General features: G+C 40.4%; 1 protein-coding gene and 1 pseudogene across 1 annotated transcript in view; both read right to left on the bottom strand.

Moving 5' to 3' along the window:
* LOC132823545 (putative ammonium transporter 1) overlaps positions 1 to 14,766 on the bottom strand; it is a 64,164-nt gene extending 49,398 nt beyond the window's left edge. Inside the window, exons 1-5 of the mRNA XM_060837488.1 lie at positions 14,742 to 14,766; positions 13,903 to 14,124; positions 11,433 to 11,500; positions 4,936 to 4,950; positions 3,395 to 3,520 (exon numbers count right to left, since the gene is read on the bottom strand). Coding sequence (XP_060693471.1) covers positions 3,395 to 3,520; positions 4,936 to 4,950; positions 11,433 to 11,500; positions 13,903 to 14,124; positions 14,742 to 14,766 — 456 coding nt within the window. The remainder of the gene's footprint in view (positions 1 to 3,394; positions 3,521 to 4,935; positions 4,951 to 11,432; positions 11,501 to 13,902; positions 14,125 to 14,741) is intronic.
* Positions 14,767 to 15,289: 523 nt separating this feature from the next.
* The window catches only part of LOC132823543 (large ribosomal subunit protein eL28-like), a 40,043-nt pseudogene continuing 27,879 nt past the window's right edge, over positions 15,290 to 27,453 (bottom strand).

The following is a 27,453-nucleotide window of genomic DNA, read 5'->3' as shown; positions in this document are numbered from 1 at the left end:
ACAAACCAGGAGCCCCCAACAGACCAATAGTCTCATTACCTCGAACACCAACTTACAGATTGGCCAAGGAGCTACACCAAAGACTAAAACACTTAATAGAGGACTCACACCACTCCACCCACTCCACCCAAGAATTCCTGAAGACCATCAAAGACATCAAGATAGAAGAGGATGAAATAATGGTCTTCTCTTGACGTTCACATCCACCAGCAGCAACCTGGCCAAGGTAACACTGACTACATTATTAGAAGAACCAAAGACACACATATACCAAACACCACCAACTTCATCAAGGACAATGTTGTCAAGCTAGTGAAAGCTCTGCCTTACCACACACTTCGCCTTCAACAACAAAACCTACAGACAAACCAACTGAACACCCATGGGATCTCCGATATCAGGGTTCTTAGCAGAGACAGTAATGCAGAGACTCAAACAAACAGCTGTCAACCATCCAACCCAAATTTGGGTCTGCTGTGTGGATGACACCTTTGTCACCATTAAACAAAACAAATTAGAGGAAACTTTCAAGACCATCAATAATACTATTACTGGTATAAAATTCACTAAAGAGGAGGAAAACAACAACAAACTGCCATTCCTAAATATCATAGTAGAGCGAACAGTCAATAGGAACTTCAAACCAGCGTCTGCAGGAAAACAACACATACTGACCAAAAACTGAAGTACAGAAGCAATCGTCCCAACGCCCACAAATGAAACTGCATTAGAACATTATTTCAATGAGCCACCATACACTGCAGCACAGAGGGACTATGCAGAGGAAAATCACCTACACAGTGTATTCAAAAAGAACGGGTACCCGATGAACACAGTCCGCTGATTTCTCAGCGACAAACCCCAACAAGCAGATAAGACATGTCCAGAAACCCAAGCCACTTTCTCCTATAAAAACATCTCAGAAATGACTGCCAGACTATCCAGATCTCTTGGCATCGTGGTAGCCCACAAACCCACCAACACACTAAAACAGCTACTGGACTTGAAAGACCCTATACAGACAGCAAGCAGAACTAATATCATTTACAAAATACCTTGCAAAAACTGTAACAAACACTACAATGGACAAACAGGCACAAAACTAGCCATCAGGATACATGAACATCAACTAGCCACAAAAACACATGACCCACTCTCACTAGTATCCTTACATACAGATGAGGAAGAACACCACTTCGATGAGGACAACACGTCCATTCCAGGACAAGCCATGCAGAGACACGCACAAGAATTCCTAGAAGCATGGCAATCCAACTGGAACTCTAGCAGCAAAGACTCTGACTTGGATCCCATTTACCAGCCCCTGAGAAAAGAACAGAAAATGACATCACTACAGGAAATGCCATCACCAACCCAAGGAAACCTAAACTCGTAAGTAGAAAGTGGACCATGTTTCAGCCGGAGGCTCACTGATGATATTACCTAGCATGGTGATGAAAAATCTAAAAATGAATCTTCCAACTCAGCGAGCAAACTTACATCCAGAACGTTCTGCACTATCCACAACTCCTCCAATCTCTGTATCGTCTGCAAACTTACTAACCTATGACCATGTCTTCATTCAAGTTATTTATATATATCACAAACAGTTTTTCAGTTTTTATCAAATGGCCAATAAACTGATAATTCCTTTTCAGTACTTCCATTTTTAGAGTTCATTTTTGCTCTTGTTATTTGAAGTATCTCTTCATTTGTCTTGTGTTCCGTATTCAACTTGGCATCCACATTACAAAGACTCCTTTTTCTTCCACAAATGTTTTACTCACAGTAAGATTTCTGAGGCTTAGAGCAAAATGGATAGCATGTAACATTTTATATATTTTCCCTTGCACAACCTGGGTTTCCTTGAAGTGAACACATCTCTGATCTTCACAAAATTACTTCTGGTATCTTTTCTTATAACTTCTGCATCATATCCACCCTCTTTTAAAACATTTATCTAAGTATTTATCAATGTATCTATGCATTTATCTATGTACCTATCTTCCCATTTAGTCACCATTATAAATCAACCAACTGCCACAGTTACCTTGACTATATAACCTCACACCCTGCTTCCTATAAGGATTCAATTCCATTCTCCACGTTTCTGTCTCCATCGCATCAATTCTGCAGGATGCCTCAGATATGTGCACCTTTTTCCACAACTGAGGATTACCCACTACAGTGGTTGATAAGGCTCTCCGCCATATCTTCCCATTTTCTGCATTCTGTCATCAATCCTTCCCTTCTCTGCCACAGCAACAGTCTCTGCATCTACAAGATCATAAATCACAATTTCTGCCACCTCCAACTGTATGCCACCACCAGATACACATATCCCGCTCATTTCCCTTATCAGCATTTTGCAGGACTCCTCCTCTGCTCTCAACATCTCCTCACAGCAGCTTCCCATGCAATTGTAGAAGGTGCAATACTTTCTCCTTTACGTCCTCACTATCCAAGGCACTGAGACACACCTTCCAAATGAAGCAGTAATTCATCTGCACTTCATTCAATCTGGCCTGCTATTTCTGCCGCTCATAATGTGGTCCTCTTTGTATTGGGCAGGTGAAACTGTAGTCTTTGCAGAATACCTACATTCTGTCTGTAAAAATGAACCTTGGGCTTCTAGTATTTGAATACTTCAATCTGCCAACCTTTCTCACATAGAGAGGAACCTTGATAATCTGAAGAACACAGGAACAGAGTATTTAGTTCAATTAATCAAATGTCAGATAATCAAATGCCAGGTAATCAAGGTTCCTTTGTATAAATATTTTAACGTACTTCTACATACATATTGACAATTGTTCTTAAATGGGGCAGCACAGTGGCTCTGTGGTTAGCACTGCTGCCCCACAGCACGAAGGTCCCAGGTTCGATTTCAGCCTTGGGTGACTGTCTGTGTAGAGTTTGCACATTCTCCCAGTGTCTGTGTGGGTTTCCTCTGAGTGCTCCGGTTTCCTTCCACAGTCACAAAGATGTGCACGTCAGGTGAATTGGCCATGCTAAATTGCCCATAGTGTTAGGTACCTTAGTCAGAGGGATTTAGGATTGGGTGGTTACTCTTCAGAAGGTCGGTTGGGACAAAGGGCCTGTTTCTACGCAGTAGGGAATCTAACCTAAACATTCCCTCTTATATTCCTATTCCAGGTTTAAAGCCAGGCAGTGTTTCACCAATTTCTTTTACAAATGTGTTATTTCTTTCTAATATGATTTTCAGAAACACTTCAATAAGATTGATTTATTTATTGTCATATGTACCAAAGATGACTGACTTCTAAATACTTAAAATATGATAAGTGAAAAATATATCTAACTTGTAAATGGAGCAAATTATGAAAAAGATTTCAGCTTTTAATAATGTATTATATATAATTCCTCAACTTACTGGTAAACTATAGCTTTGATTGATGGTAGGTGTTGTATAGCGGACAGCACGTGCATTTGTGACAAATGATGCAATCAGTGCTGCTGTGCCACCAACTAAGAATACTACTCCACTTCCAGCATAGTCCTTAAAAAATAAAACACAGACAGATAAGTGTATAGAGTCATGCCTGATCTGTGGTGACCTTTAGATTAAATCATTACATGTTGTGTCTATTTCTCTCTCTAATGAGAGAACAGTTCTAAGGTTTGGTAGGACTATGGCAACTTTACCTTTAGTCATGATTATGGAGTATATTAGTTATTACAAAAATCATTTGACAATGGTAAGTAAAAGCAAAGCACATGAAGCATAACATAATATGAGCAAAACACAGATTATGGTCCATAGCTGCAGACACAGCCTCATTCTGAATTATAGATATAATGAACTTTTTGACAGCCTTGATCCTCCTCAATTTGAACTGGCCACTGCCACATAAAAAGCTGGTTACTGGATACTGCAGGATTACTAGCTAAGAAGCAGAAAGTCAGGAGAGACAGTGCATTCCACACCCTAGCAACTTGCTGTATGATTCTTTTTCACATCATCTTTGCTTCATTTGAATCAATGCCCTCTCATTCCTTTACAAATGGAAACAGCTTCATCCCACCTACTCTATCTAGCAGATCATAATTTTGAAAACCTCAATCTGATCTCCTTCCAGCCTTCTTCTCTTCTGGAGGAATACCCCTAACATCTTCAATCTATCTTGACAACTTAAGTTTCTCATATCTTGGACCATTCTAGGAAATCACTTCTGCACTCTCTAAAGAGCAATAGAATGCCCACAACATCCACAGTACTCCAGCTGAGGTCTAACAAGTATCTTATACATGTTCAACATCATTTCCTTGTACTCTATGCCCTTTTAACAAAGCTTAGAACACTGTGTGGTTAATTTACTACTCTCTCCATCCCTCCTGCCCCCTTCAATGAACTGTGAACTCTGCACCTGTGCTCCCTTTACAATTGTACCCCAATTTTGTATTGTCTATCAGTGTTTTTTTTGACCAAACTGCATCATCTCCCACTTTCTGCACTGAACTTCATTTGCCACCTATCTGCCTAATTTACTAACTTATCAGTATCCTTTTGTAATTTCACACTATCCTCCTCACAGTTTACAATTCTTCCAAGTTTAGCATCACGTACAAACTTTAGAAATTGTCTCCTGCACAGTAAGATCTGGATCATTAATGGAAATTAGGAAAAGTAAGAGTCCAAAGACTGACTCCACTACAAACCTTCCTCCAGCCTGAAAAATAATATCAAACATCACTCCCTGCTTAGTATCACTCAGCCAAGTTTGCATCCACATTGCCATGTCTTGGTACCTTGTTAACTTTAAGTGCCAAAAATCAAATGAGGAGATCAAACTATCAGAAGTAGCCATGAAAAATAGCTTAGTCAATGTATTTGAGAACAATATGTTGTAGATCCAACCAGGGATCAGGCTCTTTTAGATCAAGTAATATGTAATTGGGGTGGGAGTGAGAAACTTGGATTGGAAACATCTTTCCTAAACCTAAGTCAGGAATAACAATGATGAACTTAGGGCATGGATCAGTACTTGGAACCATGATGCTGTGGCTAGAACAGAGACATAGATTTCACAGGAGTAGGAATTGTTGGTGGATGTTCCAGGGTTTACATCTTTTAAAAAGAATGTGGTGGTGGTGGGTGGTGTGTTGAGGAAGGGGAGTAGCATTGTTAATTAGAGAGAGTGAATCACAGCTGCAGAAATGGAAATTGTTGAGGAGATTTTGTCTACTGACTCAGTATGGATGGAAATCAGTAACAGGAAAGGAGCAGTCACTTTATTGGGTGTTTTCTATACATCCCCCAATAGCAGCAGGGAGATGGAAGAACAGATTGGATAGCAGATCTTGGAAAAGTGCAGGTGTAAGCAGGTGTATTGTTATGGGTGACTTAACTTCCCCAATATTGTTGTGGTTCTGTTCTAGTCTCACTCATCTACAAATTCTATCAACAGACACATCGACCTAGACCCTATATACCGGCCACTGCAGCGGACAGCAACTGACAACCGGAAGCGGCAGATTCAAACCACTATAAATGCCGGAGGAATCAGCACAGAAGCGCTTCACAGGAGGCTCCCAAGCACTGAAGATGTCACCTAGAAAGGGGACGAAACGTTTACAACAAAAACTCCCAGCTCGGCGAATAGAACCACAACAACAAGCACCCGAGCTACAAATCTTCTCACAAACTTTGTTCCCCAATATTGATTGAAACCACCTCAGTGCAGGTAGTCTGGATGGAGCCAATTTTGTCAGGTGTATCCAAGAAGGATTCCTGACTTAATATGTAAATAGGCCAACTAGGGGGGAGGCCATATTGGATTTGATGTTAGGCAACAAAGCAGGCCAGGTGTCAGATTTCTTGGTGGGAGAGCATTTCAGTGATAGTGACCACTTTGCCTCACTTTCACCATAGCCACGGACAGGGACAGCACAAACAGTATGGGAAGGTATTTAATTGGGGAAAGGGAAATTATACTACTATTAGATAGGAGCTGTGGAATATAAATTGGGAACAATTGTTCTAGGGGAAATGTACAACAGAAATGTGGATGCTGTTTAAGGAGCACTTGTCGCAAGTGTTGGATAACTTTGTCCCCCTGAGATAGGTAAGGAACGTTAAGATGAAGGAACCTTGGATGACATGAGAAGAGGACTTTCCCATCACGAGGAAGAAGGAAGCTTACTTAAGGTTGAGGGAGGCAAGGATCTGGCATAAATTTAGAGGCAATTCTCTACAGGGTAGCTAGGAAAGAACTCAAAAATGGACTGAGGAGAGCTAGGAGGGGGCATTCAAAAGTCTTGGTGGGAAAGATTAGGGAAAATCCAAAGGCATTCTATACTTTCATGAGGAATAAGAGAATGATCAGAGAGAGGATAGGGTGAATCAGGGATAGTGGAGGGAACGTGTGCTAGGACTCTAAAGAGGTGGCGGAGGCCCTAAATGAGTTTTTTGCTTCAGTATTCACAAGAGGGACCTTGTTAATAGTGAGAACACTGTGGACTAGGTTAACATGCTTGAATAGATTGACATTAAGGATGTGGAAGTGCTAGAAATACTAGAAAGTCCCCAGGGCTGGACCAGATATATCCAAGGTTACTATGTGAAGCGAGGAATGAGATTGCTGTGCCTCTGGCAAAGATCTTTGCATCCTCACTCTCCACGGGAGTAGTACCGGATGATTGGAGGGAAACAAATGGTGATCCTCTGTTCAAGAAAGGGAATAAGGAAATCCCTGGGAATTACAGACCAGTCAGCCTTATGTCTGTGGTAAGCAAGGTAGTGGAAAGGATTCTGAGAGATAGGATTTATGACTATTTGGAAAAAAAATAGTTTGATTACAGATAGTCAACACAGCTTTGTGTGGGGCAGATCATGCATCACAAGCCTTATTGAGTTCATTGAGGATGTGATGAGACAAGTTGATAAAGTACCAGCAGTGGATGTGGTGTATATGGATTTCAGTAAGGCATTTGATAAGGTTCCCCAAGGTAGGCTCATTCAGAAAATTAGGAGGTATGGGATACAGGGAAATTTGGCTGAATAGACACAGCATTGTCTGGCCGAAAGACGACAGCGAATGGTAATGGATGGAAAATATTCACAGAGGTCGGTGACCTGTGGTGTCCCACAGGGAGCTGTTCTTGGGCCTCTACTCTTTGTAGTTTTCATAAATGACTTGGATGAAGAAGTGGAAGGGTGGGTTAGTAAGTTAGCCGATCCCACAGAGGGTGGTTTTGTAGATAGTGTCGAGGGCTGGTGCAGGCTACAAGACATTGACAGGATACAGAGCTGGGCTGAGAAGTGGCAGATGGAGTTCAAACTGGATAAATGCAAAGTGATTCATTTTGGAAGGTCGAAGGTGTAAAGACAGGGTTCTTGGCAGTGGGTAGAAACAGGTGGATCTTGGGGTCCACGTACACAGATTCCTCAAAGTTGCCACCCAAATTGATAGTGTTGTTAAGAAGGCATATGGTGTTTGGCTTTAGTTAACAGGGGGATTGAGTTTAAGAGCTGTGAGGTTTTGCGTCCAATATTGTGTCCAATTCTGGTCACCTCATTCCAGGAAGAATGTAGATACTTCAGAGACGGTGCAGAGGAGATTTACCAGAATGTTGCCTAGAGGGCTTGACTTATGAAAAGAGGTTGAGGAACAACACTGAACAGAAGAAGGAAGAGAGGTGACTTGATGGAGGTGTACGAGGTGATGAGAGGCATGGATAAAGTAGATAGCCAGAGACTTTTACCCAGGGCTAAAATGGCTGCCATGAGCTGTCATAATTTTAAGGTGATTGGAGGAAGATATGGGGAAATGTCAGAGGTAAGTCCTTTATGTAGAGAATGGTGGATGCATGGAATGCACTGCCATCGATGGTAGTTGAGTCAAAGGCATTAGGGACATTTCAGTGACTGCTGGGCAGGCACATGGACAGCGGTAAATTGAGTGGTGCGTAGGTTAGGTTGATCTTAAATTAAGATGTTCGGCACAACATCGTGGGCTGAAGGGCCTGTACTGTGCTGCACTGTTCCATGTTCTAAGTAAGGATAAATACATAGAGATGAGCGCAGAGTTGGTTAGAATGGATTCGGAAAGGAGATCAGCAGAAATGAGGCTGAGGAACAATGATAGATGTAGTAAAATAGAAAGTCCTCAAAAATTAGAAAACTGCAAATGTAACATATTATTTAAAATGGGAGGGAGACAAAAACAGGTAATTTTAGGCCAATTAGCTTTACATTTGTCACAGGAAAAGGTTAATCATAATGGTGTAATGGCAGAAATACATAATCTAATCAAACAGAGACAGCATTACTTCATGAAAGAGAAAGTATAGCTGATCAATTTATTACAATTCCTTCAGGAAGTAACAAGCAGGGTACATTAAGTAGAATCAGCGCATCGATTTCTAAAGGTGTTCGAAATGACACTGCACAAGTGTTCATGGTGTTCGAAGCAGTATTTTAGGCCAAATAAAGTGAGGATTAAATGATAAATAATAGCACCCTAGGAAGCATTGAGGATCAGAGGGTCCTTGGTGCACATGTACATTGGTCCCTTAAGGTATCAGGAGAGGTGGACAAGTATATGGGACACTTGCCTTTTTAGTCAAGAGCAGGGAGGTTATGCTGGAACTGGATAAAATATTGGTTCGGCCACAGCTACAGTATTACGTATAGTTCTGGAATCCACATTATAGGAAAGGGTACAGAAAAAGACTTTTCAGGATATTGCCTGGACTGGAAGGTTTCAATAACAAAGAGAAACTGGACAGACTTGGATTATTTTCAATAAAGCAAAGAAGATTGAAAGGAGAATAGATAGAGTAGACAAGGAGAATTTTTTTCCCTTGATGGAGGGATCAATGATCTGGGCCATAGATTTCAGGTAAAGGGCAGAAGGTTTAAAGGAGATTTGAGGAAAAACTTTTTCATTCAAAAGATGGTCGGAATTTGGAATTCACTGCCGGTAAAGGTGGGAGAGGTAGAAATTCTTATAACATCTAAATATTTAGATAAGCACACAAGGCTATGGACCAATGTTGGAAAGTACAATTAGGTTAGTCAAATGACTGTTTTTGACCATCATGGACGCAATGGGCTGGAAGACCTTTTTCTGTGCTGTAGGTGTCTATGAATCTTGGATAAAGAATTGGCCAGCTAATAATTGAGATAAAGGAGGCATTTTCAGGAAAGTAACTTGTAACAAGGGGAATATCACAGGGATCAGTGTTGGGGCCACAATTATTTACAACCTATATTAATTATTTGAAATGAAACGTGAATGTACTGTCACCAAGTCAGAAGATGGAATGTATGCACCGTCTTTCTCTTGTCCCATAATTCTATCATAATTTTAATTATTTTTCTTGGTTCTTGAAAATATCAAACATATGTTTTTTCAATGTTAGATTTCAAACGAAAAGATCCATCAACCAGGTTTTTTTTTAATAAACACAAAACAGACTTATTATAAAGGGAATCTAGTCAATGACAATGCAAAACTAGTTATCACAGAATTTGCAGTACGGAAACACTGTACTTTTCCCCCTCTAAATAACTCAAAATACACAGATTTCTCTCTGCAGAGATTCAGCTGGAAAAAGTCACTTTTGATTGAGAAGTCTTAGTTTTTGAAGGCAAAACGGCCTAGGTGTGGAATGTTCCCATGACGGTCTAATATTCTGGCAAAGATGCATGTCACCGATTTTTTTCCAGTACAACCTGCTCAGAAATTATCGTTTAAGGGGTTTTTCTCTGGCACTCTTCAACCTAACAATCAGGATTCAGATTGGACAAGGGCTCCAGCTAATACACTGGACCTATAAGATGGGATTTTGCAAACAGAGAAGCTGGGCTGGGAAGCTCTTTCCTCAGGCTGGCCACCAGCTGAGAAGTCCAAATAATCTCCAAAGCAGAAGCCGCAACCTGACGATCACAAAGCCAGCAACTCTTGCTCCTTGGATGCTGCCTGACCTGCTGTGCTTTTCCAGCACTACACTCTCGACTCTGAGCTCCAGCATTCGCAGTCCTCACTTTCCACAAAACCAGGTAGGGAATGTGCAGTAAATAAGCAGTTATCCAAAAACATATACTTTTCAAAAAAATGCTGAGTAAAAACTCTTCCACTGTCCTTTCATTTCTTTCAAAAGAAGCCAGGTGTTCACAACCCTTCAAACTCATCCACAGAAAATATTTAATATGAAGCCTGCTCTTTCACTTTCTTTATTATTTTAAATTCGATCAGTAACACAAATATTACATGTGGAAATATTTTATTGTAAATGCAGTTCTAGAGTGCCCTTAAACTTAACTTAATGTATAATACACCCCCAAGATGGTGGCAGAAGGAGGGTAGAAAGTGTTTGGGTTCTGTGTCCATACGCTCCTGTTCACCTGGCCGGCCACATTCTATTTTTTAAATCTTCATTTCTCTTTTGTATCAAAGTTTACTACTTCTTCTTCTTTTCTGCGGCTGCAGTGGACCAAGGGAGTCATGAGGGCCTGCTGTGGTGGCAGCACTGTAGTGAATCTGGATATCTGTTTGTCATGGCCATATTGGCTGCAGCCTTAATGAAGATTTAATTGTCAGTGGATCTGATCCATTCATCGTGGTGGCGGTGCGGTGGGTTCAGCGGTAGCTTTAGAAACAGCAGGATGGTGATTCCAGTTCATTTCTTGTGGCTATGAAGGCAACGTGGCAGTTTCAGGCAACAACTGAAGTGGCAACAGCTTGAGTGACCGCTTCAGCGCCGATGACATCACGGTGGCACAGTGGTTAGCACTGCTGCCTCACAGCGCCAGGGACCTGGGTTCAATTCCCACCTCAGGCGACTGACTGTATGGAGTTTGCACGTTCTCCCCGTGTCTGCGTGGGTTTCCTCCGGGTGCTCCGGTTTCCTCCCACAATCCTAAGATGTGCGGATCAGGTGAATTGGTCATGCTAAATTGCCCGTAGTGTTAGGCAAGGGGTATGGGTGGGTTGCGCTTCGGCGGGTCAGTGTGGACTTGTTGGGCCGAAGGGCCTGTTTCCACATTGTAAGTAATCTAATCTAATCTAATCCTTATAAAGATGACTTGATGGGTCCAGGCTGTCCCTCCCTGCATTGATTTCAGTATCGGCTTCAGCTATGGCAGGGTGGTGGATCCGGTCTGGAAATCCTTACTTTGGCAGTCTCAGGGATGGCTTTGGTAGTGGCATTATGTAGTCACTTAAGAAATCCAGGAGACTTGGAGGGAACAAAAGATGAACTTCTTCCTAACTTTGTCTCAGTTATTTCTTTAATTTCTGTAGTTAAAATGGCGCCAAATTGTGGTGACTTATACATATGACTATATTTTCATAAAATACAACTGGTGATAAATTGCTATTTTATTATAATTTTTCATATCACAAGTGGTCAAATGATTCTAGAAATATAAAGGATTTGGAATTTAATATTTTACTTACCTCAACTGGAAGATTTATATTAAAAAGACCTGACTGATGCCAAAAGGACCGAGAAACAATTGGATAAACAAATCCTATAATAAAGCACAATATGAAAATGTAACTATTAGTCAACTTTAAAGTCCTCGCAAAGTATTTCATCGTACTGTACATCAAACATGACAAATAGAATATTGCTATTGCACTAACATTCCTCAAGGTGCAACAGCACTTTTGAGCAGGCAATTCCTGTGTTCCTCATGGGTTATGTACACATCTGTTCTTAGCCCATGATCACATATTTATTGCTCCAAACTCAATTTTACTAAACACTGCGAAATAATCTCTTTGAGACTGATCTACAAATGGGGGGGGAGAATTCTTCTCAATAATACGGATCATCCCAAGCTGCTGTGACAAATGCCTCATCAGTCAATTGGATGTCCATTGATGCATCAGGTGTGTAACCAAGGCTTTGTGTAAGGCAACATACTTATTGCTGTGCTTTTGGAAATGGAAGTTGGCTTTGCACAGCATAAGAGTGTCTTGGATGATGGATAAGGTCTTCCATGCCCTGAAATCTAAGTGCAGCAAACAGCACTGAGTCAGACCATCATTTCCCAGCTGGCAAAGGTACTCCTTTCTCAGGATATTGCAGTAAAGTTTCCAAATAGCACACCAACTGTCAGAATATAGTAGTATGGCCACTTTGCTATCCACCAAAGTTCTTTTTCTTTTCATTTGAGCTACACTGTTTGTTCTTGACTGGGTTTGTTCAGGTTATTTTTGCCTTGGACACACCCATTTGCAGAGCCTGGTAAGGAAACCATCCAAATGTTTACCATTAATTTTATTATAATCTTTTTTCCCCATACCCATAGAATCATAGAGTCATAAAGCATGGAGACAGACTCCATCTATGCCAACTAAGTTTCCCAAACCAAACTAGTCCCACTTGCCTTCATTTAGCCCATATCCCTCTAAATCTTTCCTATTCATGTACCTGTCTAAATATTTTTTTAAAATGTTATAATTGTACCACCAGCCACCACTTCCTTTGGCAGTTCATTCCACACACAAACCACCCTAAGGCCTCTTTAAAACACTGTCTTCTCACCTTAAAATATGCCTTCTAGTTTTGAACTCCCATATCCTTGGGAAAAGACCTTTGTGATTTATCTTATCTATGTCCCTCTATGTGACCCCTCAATCTCCCATACAACAGTAAAAAAGTCCTAACACTTTGAAGGGCTTATGCCCAAAACGTCAACTCTCCTGCTCCTTGGGTGCTGCCTGACCTGCTGTGCTTTTCCAGGTCCCAGCCTACCCAGTCTCTTCCTATAATTCAACCCCTCCAGTCTCAGCAACACCTTTGTAAATCTTTTCTAAACCTTCTCCAATTTAATAATACCCTTCCTATAACAGGATGACCAGAGCTACACAAAGTACTCCAAAAGAGGCCTCACTAACATACTCAAGGAGAAAGTTAGGACTGCAGATGCTGGAGATCAGAGCTGAAAATGTGTCGCTGGAAAAGCACAGCAGGTCAGGCAACATCCAAGGAACAGAAGAATCGACATTTCGGGCATAAACCCTTCTTCAGGAATGAGGTCCTTATTCCTGAAGAAGGGCTTATGCCCGAAACGTCGACTCTGCTGTTCCACCAACATACTCTACAACTGCAACATAACATTCCAACGCTATACTGAATGGTGTGAGCAATGAAGGCAAGTGTGCGAAAGCCTTCTTAACCATCCTGTCTACCTGTGATGCAACTTTCAACAAACTATGTACCTGAATTCCTAGGTCTTTCTGTTTGATAACACTACTCAGGGCCTATATTAACCAAGTAAGTCCTGCTCTTATTTGTCTTATCAAAATGCTACTTTGCATTTATTAAAATTAAACTCCACCTGTCACTCCTCAGCCCACTGGACCAATTTATCAAGAGCCAATTCATTTAAATTTTAAAGTATTGACTAGATTTTGAACTGGCACAAAGTCAGACAGCACTACTATGGGTGTTTATGCCAATTGCCAATTAAGATAGAACTGTGAATTGTATTCAATTGTCTTAGTGGGTTCAAATTCCATCTGTTTCTGATTGTGCATACCACATCTGAACAGGCGGATTTAAAAATATCTACAATGGGCTTACTTGGACCACACACCTGATCAAACATTCACAGCACAGATTTTATTTGTTGCATAAAACGGAGTTAAAATATTGAGAAATACTGCAGTTTTCTTAATTCCAGTGGAAAAAAATGATTAATATATTTCTACAAAAAAAGGAAATTAAATGTTAAGTAATCAGTCTATACTCACTCATGCATCTAAGTTTACTAGTTCAGTAGTTCATTGTCATTTACAAGAAAGAGATTTTCAGCTGGTAGGTTATTTATTTTGTACTCTGTAAATGTACAAACTGCATAATCTATCCTGTGTATCAAAAATCCAATATATGCATAACCATAAAAACTGCAGTGTACACTACCTGCCAAAATGTAGCTGGATATAATGTAACCAATTGGTTCTGTCTTTTGAGTAATAGCTCCTGATACAATGGTGGTGATTATGGCACATCTTGCATAATTAAAAAAGAAGTGTGAAAAGTTGACATTTCCAAAAGTAAAGAAATTCTTGCTTCCAATAATTCTTTCTTGATCCCCAAAAGCAAAGGCATAGCCGTGTATCCAGTAGGCAAGTAAAGATACAACTGCAAAAAAAAAGTTTATGATTCGATATATATGATATTTTTAAGTGCTGTACACAGAAATAAGTCAGACTATAGTGACTGAAATTAATATTTTTTCTCAAAGTAGCTTGACTATTCTTTAAATATTCAAAGAAATTCCAAGCTTTAATAAATATATTCAACTTGTTGAGACATTCTTCTATTTTACACTGTTTTCCTGCACATCAATAGCCCAAACTTTTTAATTTGTTAATATTTCTTATTGACTTGCAGAGGTCTACAGGTTATCACAAGCACGAAACTAGCCATGTGAAAGTTATGACAGTTATGAAAGTTATGATGCCTCTGTTTTAAAGTACTGAGACTCTCAAATTTTTAAGTTTTATGCCTTTTCAAGAGCTACAAGGTTGTAATGAACATAAACACAAAATATCATACAACGATAGTATATCCAATTATGTTTTGACCTTTACTTAATGCAACTTATTTGCCAAATTTGCTGAGGCACTGTTTGAAAATGTGTAATTGGATAGTATCCACAAACAACACAAGGATCAAATTGTGCAATAAAGCTTGTGTTGTTTCTTCCACTGCAACCATCTTATAAGCTTTGTACTTCCTGCTGATTTACATTGCACCTGGCTGCAGTCCACTGCTCAACATGGTGTTTGAATTATTGTGTGCGTCAACAAGCAGCCCATGATTATACAAAGTTGTATCAGTTAAAGTTAGTCTGAACTATTTAAAAGCAATTGGCATCTCCTGAAGGAGTTGCACTGTGGCTGGAAGAGATACTGAAATTGGCAAGTTAAGACATTCTGTGCATAGACAGTACTAACTAATGGTGCAACAAAGGAGAGAGCAAACATCAAGATTTCAATTTGTACTTTGGAGGCCTTGATCCAGAAGAGGGGCAAGAGTTGTCCTAAACTAACAGATTAAGGTCATCCTGACAACCACTGTAAGAACCCTAAGGTCCTCAGCAAAAAGTGCTTAATGACATCACATAAGTGGTTGAATTCGTTTTCAAATATAATAAACTTTGTTTTCTCCAGAACATTATCAACTGGCACTCAATAAACTGGCACACATTATATACCTTAAACATCATGATGTCAGAGTATTTTTTGAAAAACTCAAAATGTTTCTTCTTTTTAATCGAAAGTTTTGTCCATCTTTTACATGTTTATGCACTGATGGTAGCCTGTGTGTGCTTCTTCTTGAACACAATTGGTTTCTGACTCCTCAGAATAGCACTGGTATGTCAAACTGCAGACACGCGAAGATCCTTTCGGTACTTGTTCTTGAAACTGTCTAGGGTAGCACGGCTTTTCTTGTTATAATTTCTTCATAGGATATTGTTAGCTTGTGTTGACCTGCTTGCTTTTTGAAGACAACCACCGCTCCTTACCCATCAGCTGCTGTCTCTATACCTACAGTTCTGCGGTGAATAAATCCATCGAAAGAGAAAGAGTTTCTAGACTTCAGATTGTTGGACTCAGTGCTGTAGATAGGCTGGTTCCTTTTAACCAGGAAACTGGACAGATTCTAGATGATCATCCATTCACGGTGAACTGAAAATCTCCCCACTGTAAATAAATTCTAACAGTGATGTGTATACCTCCTCCAATACATTTCTATTACTTACGATGTGTTTTTAATATTGACTTTAGGAGGTGTGTTGATGTTTTTACATGGATTTTGTGAGGGATGTTGATGCCTCGAAGTTTCACTCGGTCAGAGTAGCCTGGTTATGATCAACAGCACATTGCTGGTCTCAGAGATGCTGGTTAATTAAAAAAAAATTGTTATATCATATTCTCAACACCAAGCCATTAGCTTTACACTGCTCAGTTCACAATCTTCATTCACTCACCTACCAATAATCTCCGTTAACCACACATCGCATTTCACAGCTTATACATTTTGCCACTTTATTCAACCATATCATACGCATTAATCAAACAAATTCCTTTTTTCTTTCAGGGCAAAATAGTCCATAAACAGAGACAGCTGAAGACAAGGACAGTTGCATGTCCTTACGCCAACTGAGGGAATAGCATCTTCATCACTAGCAAGGTCTTAACTGTGGCAGTGGTCAGAGGTGAGGCTGAAATCATCGATGATAACTGCATGCTCATCCCTAATTCTATTTCATATCCTATTTGCCTCTCAACTCTCAATCTTTTGGATATAGAATAGCCCCTATGAAGTGATATTTTATGGCTGCATTCTTCCTTTGTGGGAACATGATTTATTTTAGTTATAGAGGTTTACAACACCGAAGAGCCCTTTGGCACAGAGTCTGTACAAACACCTAGCTATTCTAATCCCACTTTCCAGCACTTGGTCTATAGTCTTATATGCCTTGGCATTGCAAGTGTACATGTAAATACTTAAAGGTTTTGAGGGTTTCTAGCCTTACCAACCTTACAGGAAGTGAAGTCCAGATTCCCCTCACCTTCTGAGAGACAGAACATTTTCCTCATATTCTCTCTCAACCTCCTGACTCTTACCTGGTCATTGATTTGTCTGCCAAGGGGAAATGTTTCTCCCTAATTACAGCCCTCTAATTCTGTTCATCTCAATCATGTCCACCCCAGTCTCCTCTGCTCCGAATAAACTACCCAGTCTACCCAATTTCTTTTCATAACATTTCCAGCACTACCACATCACTCCAATACTCTACCTGTGGCTAAATCAATGCTTTATACAATTTAATTCCAACCTCTCTACTCTTAAACTTCATGCCTCTGCAATTAAAGGCAAGTATACAATATGCTTTAACCCATCTGTAATCTAAGGGACCGGTGAACGGGCACACAAGTTCCCTCTGATCTAATTGCCCATCTAACATGAAAAACTTTTAAGAGAAATCTCTGAGAAGGCACCATTCATTAAAAAGTCTTTTGACAGCTAAAAATATTCTCAGTGAAAAGAAAGAAGATTACCCAAGAGAAGACAGTAGATTCAGGAAAAAGAAGAAAGGAGGCTAAAGGAAGAAGACGATCTCTGTGGACTTTAGGAGATTAAGTGCTAAGTTACCATTATTATTAGTTGGGTTATTGGAACAACGTATTAATATAATTGTGGTCAACTAAGCAAAAACAATTAGTTAGAGGAAAGAGTGTTCAGTTTATCTATAAAACTTTGTTAGTATTTACTGTTAAGGTTAAATAAATAAATAAATTATAACTTCTTAGTTATATGGTGGATATCAGGGATCTTCTTTCATTCAGACATTTTTAAACAGATGACAAGGCGAAGTGATCTTCTCTGGACGTTTTAGTTTAATTAGCAGAGGGGTTCAACCTCCATGTTGTAACATATTCCTCTGCTTCCAGGATCCTACCATTCAGCATTCCTACAGTGTCAACTAGTGAAGACAGACTTTTTGAATCTATCGCAGGAAGAGTGCAGGAGGCGGCTGGTGTTCTCCAGGAAGCCTTTTGTAGATCTTTGCAACTACCTGCAACAGAATCTAAAGCCAGAACTTTACATCATTTGACCCTAATTTGCTTCTCCTGAGATCAGTTAACTCATTTACTCAAAGGCTAGTTTGTGAAGATAACAGCATAGATTTAATTCCCACAGTGGCTGAGGTTACCATAAAGGTCGCACCTTGTCAATCTTTCCCCTTACATGAGGTGTGATGACTGTTAGGACCACCAGCCGTTGTCTCTCTTTAATAAGACAGCAGTTCTGTGGTCTTCTCGGGCTAAGGTGATTTTATTCCTCCTGGAAATTTTATTTCCTGACCAGACGGTATGGGCAGTGTTGCCTGCTGCTCATGAAGCCATGAGTCATAATATCTATGTGGCTGACAACATCTTGTGCTCTCACTTGCATGTGTCCCACTGCTGATTGCTACAATCTAACTGATGCAAATGTGTTGCTGGTCAAAGCACAGCAGGCCAGGCAGCATCTCAGGAATAGAGAATTCGACGTTTCGAGCATAAGCCCTTCATCAGGCTTATGCTCGAAACGTCGAATTCTCTATTCCTGAGATGCTGCCTGGCCTGCTGTGCTTTGACCAGCAACACATTTGTAGCTGTGATCTCCAGCATCTGCAGACCTCATTTTTTACAATCTAACTGATGCCAGGAATCGGACCTATCTGACTTGTTGACACCAGGGACATGAGTAACACAGACTCTACACAGGAGTAAGCCATCATTCTTGTACTTCTCCAATGATCCTGCCTGAATCAGTGGTGTCCAAGGCTTCTTGCTCTGCTTGTGGGAAACAATGATGATAATCCCTTCTGCATCTTGTTTCTCTCCCTTCATTATATGCTGCTGCAAGAAAGGGCCTAAATTGGTGATTGTGTTTTAAAGGTGAATTAAACAAGTGTATATCATAGATGTTTGAGCAGTATAGAAGCAATACTATTGGAACAATCATGGATAGATATTAAAGGAAAATATGTATGATATTATGAAGTGGGAGTATTGAAAGTAGTTCATGGCCATTGAAGTGGTTAGTGGTGCAAGTGTCAAGCATAATGAGTTCAAAGGAAGAGATGGGTGTATTTTAAGTGAGCCAAGGGCTGTTTTGTGCGACATATTAGACATAATGGAAAGGATGCAATATTTCCTTATAGTAAGACAAAAGTTGGATGGTGTTGGTGAGTGAGATGAAGAGGAGTACTCACCTTTCCTTACTTGGGAGTTCATTGAACCTCCAACTACACTGAAGTCAGGTCTTAAGAGGCTGTTGACACTTTACTTCTCAGCCACCTCTTGTGGCTTGCTCAAAGGCAGCTGAGGTAATCTTGTTGGGGATAAATGCTTCCCAGCTGGCCCTAATTAATTCTACACAGTTTCTGGAGACAACAGTGAAGTTCAGGATGAAGGTTTTGACGAAGCCAGCTCTGAGACCGATCTCTGCAGCCAACATGCTTCCCAGTTGTTTGATGAATGATGGAAGTACCTGAAGTATTTTATGAGGCATACTTATTTTAAAGAAATTGCATTCCCATTCCACCTACAATCAGGATACACATCAGAAATGTCAGGGTCATGGAGGCAGGCAGGATGGCAGCCTATTCTTCAAAATGTTAATAAGACCTTTATCCCTCAGCAGAAAATTCAAAATGCTGTCATAATCCCAGGATTCAAAAGTGAATATGAAATGACCATAAGCAATCATGACTTGATGTGCTAACAATCACTCCCATTGATGGAATAGCTGTTTTGATTGATCTAATTTATCTATACTCCAAGAATATGGACTGCTTCATAAAAAGTTAAACAAGAACACAAATGATCAGAACATCACTCTTGATACTTCAAATAAAAAATACTTACACGTATCTACCACATTTTTAAACAGAATAGCAACAGTACTTTGCGCTGGTGATCTCCCAACTTCATAGCAAGTTAATCCAATTTTCATAACTGCAATGAGTGAAACAAAGCACTTAATTTTACATTAATAATATTGCCATTGATTCTTTCTGAAATCCCAATTTATATGCATATACTAGAGTTTAAAGTATCCAAAAGAGTTCAAGTGCCAATATTGGCGATTCTAACAAATAGCTAACATGGGAATCACTGACAAAAACATTCAATAACTGAGCCATATTGAACGGATAGAATCATCTACTTAAAGAATATGAGTGAATGTCTACAGCATTTCTGGATCTTAACCCCGCTCTGACGTGTCAGGGCACCTTCATGAGAGATCTCCCCAAAATGTGGAAGACCCTATAGACTGTAAGCCCAATGAGAGGTGTTTCAGCCTCAGGGCAACGTGTCTTACTGCCAGACATTGTCAGAGAGGCGATGCAAGAACATTCCCATCTTAAAATACCCTCCAAACAAATTTAGTTGATAAATGTCTGGCTATAACATCTGAAAGACACCTACTTTGGAGGGAAATTTCCTTCCCTGGAAGGTGCAAGTCTGCAGCTAGCCCAATAATATCACTATTAAGTGATGGTGGGATCACGGAGCAGGCAGCGGCTCTGACACCTGGCTAACTTCACAACCAAGCACTCAGTTAAATGCCAACCACCCAATCTGCTTTTCATCCCAATGCTAGTCTGTTTTCATCCCACACATTCATCCACTTACTCATCAATCCATTCATGAACCTTCAACCATCACTGCACATTTAACTTGCCTGAATATGGCAGCTAAATGCTCAAAAAAAGAGCTGCGTCCTCTCTTTCCCTGAAACTATTCTACTGTAATTGAGTTTCCTGAGAAACATCACACTGTGCGTTTCTTCTTCAGAATGGAGTACAGTAGTTGAGTGGTTTTGCTAAAACTATACATGCATTAGTTAGACTACATGGAATACTGTGAACAGTTCAGAGCCCCTTATCTAATGGGAAATACGCTGGCATTGGAAACAGCCCAGTTGATTCACTAGGTTGATACCAAGTTTGGAAGAACTGTCTTGTGAGAAGCAGTTGGATAGTTTGGACCTGTTCCCAACAAAATATATAAGAATAAGAGGCAACCTTGTTGAAACATATAAGAATCTTACAGGACTTGACAGAGTATTTGTGGAAAGGTTGTTTACCCTTGTGAGAGAGTCGAGGACAAGAAGATATAATCTCAGAATAAGGGTCAAACATTCCAGATGTAGATGAAATGGAATTTCTACTCTCAGAGGAACGTAAATCTGTGGAATTGTTTATATGAGAGGGCTGTCAAGGCTGGATCATTCAATGCTGAGATGTACATTCAGAGATGAGACTGACAGATTTTTAAGTTAAAAATTACATAACACCAGGTTATAGTCCAACAAGTTTACTTGGAAGCACTAGTTTTCAGAGCGCTGCTCCTTCATCAGGTGGTTGTGAAGTATAAGATCGTAAGATTTAGAATTTATAGCAAAAGTTTACAAGGTGATGTAACTGAAATTATATATTGAAAAAGACCTAGATTATTTGTTAAGTCTCTCATCTTGTAGAATTAACATATCATTTTCAGTTCTTAAACTTACATTCTCAAGTGAGCTTTAACTATTGGTGTCATGTTGGCCTAGATAACGTATTTAAGGCGTGAGTTGTCCTGTGCCACAAAGTTCAGACCGATTCTAACCTAAAGAATGGATTTACAGGATCTTACATGGATTCATGCAGTTTTTGAGCAAAATAAAATGTAATTCTGCTAATACAAATTCACCCCACAAACTCGTGTGTGTGTGTCCACAAGTGTGTGCGTGTGCGTGTGTGTGTGTGTCGTGGGGGGTGGTCTAAGTGTCTGTGTGTGTGTGTGTGTGTGTGTGTGTGTGTGTGTGCACACGCGCACACACGCGAAAGAGTGTAAGTGTAAAGGGGTATAAGTCTGTGAGAGGGTACATGTGTGCGCGAGAGTGTGGGAATATATGTGTCAGCATGTGAGAGAGAGCAGGGGTGTGTGTGTGTGTGTGTGTGTGTGTCGATGTAGTAGGGTCACCTACAGTGTGACATGAACCCAACATTCCAGCTGACGCCATCTTCATGGGTACCGAACTTGGCTAGCAGCCTCTGCTCAGCCACTTTGCATTGTTGAAAATGTGTTGCTGGTCAAAGCACAGCAGGCCAGGCAGCATCTCAGGAATAGAGAATTCGACGTTTCGAGCATAAGCCCTTCATCAGGAATCAGGCATCATCCTGATGAAGGGCTTATGCTCGAAACGTCGAATTCTCTATTCCTGAGAGGCTGCCTGGCCTGCTGTGCTTTGACCGGCAACACATTTTCAGCTGTGATCTCCAGCATCTGCAGACCTCATTTTTTACACTTTGCATTGTTGCCTGTCCTGAAGTGTTCGTCGGCTGTGAGGGAAGGCTTCTGTCTGTTGATTGTTGTGTGGTGTCTATTCATCCATTGCCGTAGTTTCTGCTTGATCTCACCAATGTACCATGCCTCATTGGCTGAGTTGCGTGGAGTACCTGCTACGTACATGGTGGTAGTTATCCACATGCGTAATGGTGTATCCCTGTCGACATTCTGACACGTCTTGCAGCATGTACCGTGACAACGTTGTATGGTGTTGTCCTGAAAGTCAGGCAGTTTGCTACGAACAATTAGTTTTTTATGGCTGTTTAAAAGCGAGCAGTGGAAGCGTGGGGAAGGTCTTAGTAAGGTGCTCATCCTCATTGATAACGTGTTGCAGGCTGCAAAGAACATGGTGTAGTTTTTCGGTTCCTGGGAAATACTGGACAATGAAGGGTAGCCTGTCGATTGCAGCTTGTGTCTGCCTCCTGAGGTCATTACTGTTTCTCGCTGTGGCACGTCGGAATTGGCAGTCAATGAACTGAGCATCGCACCCTGTTCTTATGAGGGTGTCCTTGAATACTTCCAGATGCCCGTCAGGTTCCTCCTCATCTGAATAGAACCTGTGTATGCGTAAGGCTTGTCCATAGGGGCTTACGTTTTAATATGTTTAGGGTGGAAGCTGGAGAAGTGTAGTATTATGAGGTTATCTGTGGATTTGCGGTAGAGTGAGGTGCTGAGATGCCCATCCTTGATGGAGATGCACGTGCCCAAGAATGAGACAGATATTAGAGAGTAGTCCATGGTGAGTGCGGTGGTGGGACAAAACTCGTTGATATCACTGTGTAGTATTTTCAGTGACTCCTTGCCATGTGTCCCAGAGGAAGAAAATGTTGTCAATATACCTGGTGTATGGTGGTTGGAGGTTCTGCATAGATAAGAAGTCTTGTTCGAAGCTGTACATGAAAATGTTGGCAGACTGGACTGCAAATTTGGTCCTCATGGCTGTTCCATGTGCCTAGATGAAGAACTGCTTGCCAAAGGTGAAAATATTGTGGTCGAGGATAAAGTGTATCAGTTGTAGGATGGTGTTCGGAGATGGGCAGTTGTTGGTATTGAGTACTGAGGCTGTTGCTGCAATGCCATCAATGTAGGGGAAGCTGGTGTAGAGTGCTGAAATGTCCATTATGATGAGGAATGTTCCCAGTTCGACTGGTCCTAAATTTCTGTAAGAAATCTGTAGTATCGCAACAGAAGCTGGGGGTCCCCTGTACAATGGGTTCAGGATGTCTTCGACATTGCCAGAGAGGTTCTCACACAGGGTTCCATTGCCTGGTAGAATGGACGTCCTGGGTGTTGGCTTTGTGTATCGTCCGAAGGCAGTAGAAGTTACCTACACGAGAAGTACGTGAGATGAGGGTGCGTAGGGAACTCTGAAGGACTGGATTCAAAGTCCTGATCAATGTATTTAGTTTACAGGTGTGCTGTTTAGTCAATTTGGCCAGTTGTTGCCTGTTGTGTTCATGGTTATTCAGTTGCCGGTACACTTCCTTGCATAATTTGTTCTATTCTGAATGATGATGGCTCCTCTTTTATCTGCTGGTTTGATGACAATGTTGTGATTGGTTTCAAGAGCATTGATGGCATTGCATTGTGATCAGGTGATGGTTTGCTCTACCTTATGGGTGCAACTGATGAATCTGGCATTTATATATTTTCTGACAGTTCGAGCATACAGGTCAAACCCAGGGCAGCGGCCCTCCATTGGGGTCCAAGTTGACTTCTTCTTTGGTCGCTCCTCTATGGATCCCTGAGATGACTGCTCCAGTGTCTTGGTGGGCCTACTGCTGGTACTGAATTCCCGTAGTCTCATTTGGCTGATGAATTCCTCCATGTCTGCTGCAAAAACCATGAGGTCCACCTGGAAGTACTCAAGGACACCATCACAAAAACGAGGTACGATGTTCAACTCATCAACTGCCAGTTCCGATGCGCCACAACCAACTGATGAAGGAGCAGCGCTCTGAAAGCTAGAGGTTCCAAATAAACCTGTTGGACTATAGCCTGGTGTTGTTCAATTTTTAACTTTGTACATCTCCGTCCAACAGCTGCATCTCCAAATTATGATAGATTTTAAACCGTCAGGAAATCAAGGATTATAGGGAGTAGGCAACGAAGTGGAATTAAGAATTATCAGATCAGTCAAGATCTCAATGAATTGCAAAGACTTGATGGGCTGAATGGCCTACTTCTGTTAATGTGTCTTCTGATCTTATTAAGATTGCAAAAAAATGCTCAGTAGTGCAGGTCAAGAAAATCTTTGTTGGCCACTTCTAATGCTATTTACAGTCATGAAATTTAAACTGAAACAAGCTGAAGTGCTACACGGCAGTCCAAGCTACAGAGGAAGTACCACTGCAAGAACAGACCTAATTTTTCACTGGGGACCCTGCAGCCTTCCTGGCTCAATATTGAGTTGAATAATGTTAGGGCTTGAGCTCTCCCATGTCCTTAACCCCAACCCCACACAACAGGTCTTGCTATCACACAGTATGCTATTATTCACCACCCCTTGTTAGCCACTAATACTTGGTAAAAACAATGACTGCAGATGCTGGAAACCAGATTCTGGATTAGAGGTGCTGGAAAAGCACAGCAGTTCAGGCAGCATCCAAGGAGCAGTAAAATCGACGTTTCGGGCAAAAGTCCTTCACTTCCCATGTACAGCCATTCACTCTCCTCACAACTTTTTTCTCAATTGAAATTTTGATCTCTTGAGGTACATTTTTTAAATTCCATGTTGACAAGAAATGTCAACCATTGCCATCATGTATCACAAAATTTAAAACGTGCTGCTGTGATTTTAGATTCATTAAATTCATTGAAAGCACACAACCAACATTGCATACTTATAAGAATTAAATGGCAAAAGTAACGTCTGAAATGGGAAAACTCGCCATCATTTTCCAACTGGAAAGACAACAAGATTAGGTGGCAAAGATTTAATCAGTGGATGTATTGCACACATCGTACCCAGATGGGGATCAGGGACTTCATATCCCAGGTAACAGTATGAGTTTGCATTCAATTGATGTTCAGATAGCATCTCACACAAAGACACCATGGTGTATGTCAAATGTCATCATTCAAGAAATAGCCTTCATACCCTGATGACCAAAAATACCCACATCATCCAAAGTAGAAGAGTTGCTGAAAATATATTGTTACAGACAACAAAGTTAATGTCTATCTAATGAGTATTCCTCCAAGAGCACAGATAAATCAAAATACCTCAATCTCTGCCCAAAGCTTAATCATCACATTCAAGTCAGTCTAATGGACTTCTGTTGCACTCTTCTAAGGTAAATACATCTAAAGAGACCAAAACTGTACACAGTGCTCCAGCTTTGTATGAGTGACCATTGCATCTGAAAAGGAACAAGTGCTTGAAACAATGGGGAGAATTTTATGTCGGAGGAACATGTAGATTTTATCAGATTTAATAAAAATGCAAACCATAACAAAGTCAGCTCAAACCAACTGAACCACGCATGTAACTCAAATCTGTTAGACTGACTTTCAGGGCCCATCCCTCTGAACATGCTAATTCCTCAAGTGAAGCTGAAATAAGATTTATTTTAAAAATCTGAAAGTAGTATTGCTTCATTGATTTCCCAGGCTTCCTAAAACTTGCCATTGAAAGTAAAAAATACTTAATTTCAGACCTGCTTTCTCATCTGGTAGCAAAGTACATGAAAATGGGACTGAGGCTAGTTATAAGGGAACTGCAACCACCATAATGAATGGACAACAGGATGGAGAAAGTTGCATATCAAGGCTTCAATTATCTGTATAATACAATTAAAACTGCATGCTGATTAATAAAAAAGCACAGAGCCAGAAGTCAATTTTACTTGACAATCTATTCATGTATCATAATGCCATCGTGCCACCATAAGTTTAGCTGCTTTTAACTATGTCACAAGTATCCATTCTCAGGTTACACTTACATTGATAGATGCAGAGCTTCTGCACGATGGAAAATCATTGCAGTATGCAATTATTGCCAAACATCACCAGCTAACCACATCACTAGAGGAAAATTGAGAACTTGGAGCAAATTTTGGAAAAGCGCAGTTTGACACACACAGGAAGCTTGCTTATTTGGTAGGGTATTACCATGAATTGTATTAACTGTATCGATTTCTCAACAGCAAGATGTGGAATTCTCAAAAGGAAGAATGTATAGAGTAACATCGGATAGAGTAACAATGATAAATTGTGCAAAGATGAAGTATAAGGGAATGATTTGAATAACTTGATGTCTATACAAAAGAAGAATCATGATGACAAAGGATGCAGCAATATTAATCAATGGCATCCTTTATGAATTTTCTGTGGACAAAGTTCAAAGAGCTAAGGGTTTTCCAGGTATAATGTCTTTCGCATTTTAAATTTTCTAGTTACTGAGGGTTAAATTTTTAGTCAGTAACGCTGCCAATAATAGTAACTGGGAACAATGGATTCCAGAGGCAGGATAAAGGATGGAAACATTTCAACAGGCAATACGAGGAAACCAGAAAGGGAGTAGGAGTTAGACAATCAGCAAATGTAAATGAGACTTTGGCTACAGAAAAACGCCTGTCATATACTGTGGGAAAAAGTCAACTGCATCAAGACACCTGGTCTAAATAGAATTGGAATTGAACTGAAGAGAAATTTAATATAACATTTTGATATATTTTAAAAAATCAAATTTTCCAGAGTTAGTCTTAGACTGTTAAAACTGACTGCCTATGTCTGAATAAAACGATCAATAACTTGTACCTGAGACTATCAGTTTCTCAAGTTATACAACAAGTTTTCCAGCATAGTCTTCAGGATCTCGAGTCACATCCCTGCAGCATGACAATTCAGGTGAGTACATTTTAATTTACCATCCATAATTAAAGCAGGGCCATATCAAACTGACATGAATAAGTTCCAAGAATCTGAAGGAGGACTTGGGTGAGGCAGATCCAGGTGAGGAGGCAGAGCTCTGCTGGTGGGCCAGGAGAGTTGAAGATATAGGTAGGTCAGACTCCTCAGGAGTTGCTTGAAGAGTTTTTTGAAGCAATGCTGGTCTGATATTTTAAACCATGCAGGCAAACTGGCTAATATTTGAAGAAAATCATTACAATGCTTTCAGAAAGCCAACTGTAAAATAAAATGTGTTAAAGATAGGTCATGTATTGCGATATGACTTTCGAGTATACATTCTAGACATTTCTTTGGCTCCTGTGTTCCATTCCTGGAAGGCGAGTAGGGAACAAAAATCAAGGACAAGAGACATAAGAAACAGTGAATGAACAGAGACAAATTTCTTTGGAACAATAAATTTAAAAAAGGACACTTAAAATGAAAGGAAATTTAAGTTATTTAAATTTGGAATAATTTGGAGATTCTAAATGGCTAAAGCAAGTTGGCAGGGTAAAAAATGAGGTCTGCAGATGCTGAAGATCACAGCTGAAAATGTGTTGCTGGTTAAAGCACAGCAGGCCAGACAGCATCCAAGGAACAGGAAATTCGACGTTTTGGGCATAAGCCCTTCATCACGAATGAGGAGAGTGTGCAAAGCAGGCTAAGATAAAAGGTA

This window comes from Hemiscyllium ocellatum, chromosome 16 (assembly GCF_020745735.1).
Source record: "Hemiscyllium ocellatum isolate sHemOce1 chromosome 16, sHemOce1.pat.X.cur, whole genome shotgun sequence".
In the NCBI taxonomy this organism is placed as follows: domain Eukaryota; kingdom Metazoa; phylum Chordata; class Chondrichthyes; order Orectolobiformes; family Hemiscylliidae; genus Hemiscyllium; species Hemiscyllium ocellatum.
This window is presented reverse-complemented; position numbering and strand designations above follow the sequence as displayed.